This window comes from Mesitornis unicolor, unplaced genomic scaffold (assembly GCF_000695765.1).
Source record: "Mesitornis unicolor isolate BGI_N332 unplaced genomic scaffold, ASM69576v1 scaffold25893, whole genome shotgun sequence".
NCBI lineage: Eukaryota > Metazoa > Chordata > Aves > Mesitornithiformes > Mesitornithidae > Mesitornis > Mesitornis unicolor.
In genome coordinates, this window is record NW_010177067.1 from 1 (window position 1) to 2031 (window position 2031).

The 2031-nt window shown below is 53.1% G+C and overlaps 1 protein-coding gene across 1 annotated transcript in view; it reads right to left on the minus strand.

The window, feature by feature from the left end:
• Window positions 1–991: 991 nt before the first annotated feature.
• The window catches only part of LOC104538668, a gene marked incomplete at its 3' end in the record, with an annotated part of 3869 nt that continues 2829 nt past the window's right edge, over window positions 992–2031 (minus strand). The window contains exons 3-4 of the mRNA XM_010181949.1: window positions 1476–1766; window positions 992–1089 (exon numbers count right to left, since the gene is read on the minus strand). Coding sequence (XP_010180251.1) covers window positions 992–1089; window positions 1476–1766 — 389 coding nt within the window. The remainder of the gene's footprint in view (window positions 1090–1475; window positions 1767–2031) is intronic.

Below are 2031 nucleotides of genomic sequence, written 5' to 3' on the forward strand. Positions count from 1 at the left end.
ATCTCCTACAAGAGGAGCCATGAACTTCTCTTTTCTTCCATGCCAGGTTGGACTCTGAAGGCTTTGTCTATGTGAAAAGGGGAAGACAGAGTCCCCACAAGGGTTACAAGTGACAGCTCCCCATTTTCCATTGCAACATCTGAATTTCTCCTGAGATCCTGGACCATCCACACTGCTGTCTTTATGGAAAAGGCATCTTGGGAATATGGAAAAGACATCTTGGGAATATGCAAAAAAGGAGCTAACTGAAACCAGAAAATTGGTTATTTTCACAAACAGAGGTGTTTGGAAGCAGGGAAGAAGCTGGACTGGACCCACAGGCAGCACAATCAGGACTCCTTCTTGTCGGTTTCTCCAGGAAAGAGCTAAGAGGGTCACAAAGAACTGGCAAGTCTGCGTCCCTGTCATCCCATGGAGAGGTCTGTCCTCAGAGAGGGCATTGGGCACACTGGTAAAGGGCCTAACCCCCACTCAGTTCTAGAAAGCAGGGCCAAACTGTGGGAAGAGCCCTAAACCCACAGACACAGGAGGTGCTTCTAGCCATGCACAAAGGAAAACTCAAATAAACAGTGCAACTCTGCCAGAAGAAGACAGGTTTTCAGAGACTGACTCAAACCACAGGCTTTCCTGTAGCAGGAACCAGAAACAAGCACGCAAGAGGTACCGGAAGCCCTGGGAGGCCGCCCCAGAAGAGGCATCACCAAGTGCTGCAAAACAAGCTGCAAAGTCTGCCAAATCATAGGCAGAATGGACCCAGGGAGGAAGACCACAGGGGAGGGAGCATCTATCACCAATCTGGGAAACTTCACAGCATGAGGAATGTCAAGGGTGAGACAGAAAATTCTCATGCTCATCACAGCTAGATAGTCACTTAGACTGCCTGGGAACTGTGGGTCACCACAGCTTTCCCTTCCCCACTCTCCTCACCTGCCTGCACAGAGGAGCCTGGCAAGGTGAGGGGCACTGCAGGGAGTCTGTGGTCCCCTGGTACCTGGTATCCAATGATCTCCCCTTTGCAGGACGGCAGCGCCTTCCACCTGAGGGATCCCGTGCTGGAATCCAGCCACAGCTTCTCCACTTTGTCTGGCACTGGAAGCACAAGAGGATGGGGTCATGCATGGGGCTGGCGAGGAGAGGTTGAGCCCAGAGCTGCAAAGGGACCACCGGGCCAAGCCCACAGTCTGAAAAGGTACCCTTATGTAGGGTTTGTCCCCCACAGAGACTCATGTGCTGCAGCAGAAACAATGGAGTAGTGAGGATTGGGAGAGTGAGAAGGGGACATGCTGTGCTCCAGGGCCCTGCAAATCCCATTCCCCCGAGCTCTACAGGATCCCAGCAGCCCTAATCCCAGGAACATCACTGCAGGGAGTGGATGCTCAGATTGAGCTGCTGGATGAAAAGAACATTTTTCCACCTCCTCAACCTGTGACACAGCCCAGGACTGTTCCTTCTCTCCTGTACTCTTGCACACATACCTGATTCCTCTGTTCTGACCAACCATGTGAAAACTATTGTGCTGGGGGGCAGGAGGATGGTGACACTGTAGACAGTGTAGGGCTGCAGAGGTGGACAGGTAAATGTTCCCTCCTGGCCATGTAGCATCTCCTCTCCCTTCACCTCCTCAGCCTCGCAGGGAGGAGAGGAAGGCTCTGACAGCCGGCATAAGGCCCGCATGTTCTGGCAGCCATCAGGGAGCCCACAGGTCCAGTTCAGTTTGATGCTGGTGCTGGAAATCTCCAAAGTCCCGGGGACGACCTGGAGGATCTCTGTGAAGGAAACATTGCTAGAGGGTCACTTCCTTCCCTTCCCTCCCAGCCTTGCCAGCGTGCTGCGGTCAGACAGCCCAGCTCCCCACCCAGCTGAGTGGGAGGGAAAGCAAGAGGCTGACAGTGGGCACTGCAGATCTCTGGTAGAGGAGCAGGAGGAGTCTGAACAGGAATAAAAATGAGTGGATGTGTGGACTAGTATTGCTCAAGACAACTTTCCCCACCAAGCCAAAACTGATGTGTCTGTGGGTCCCAGTCCTACAGA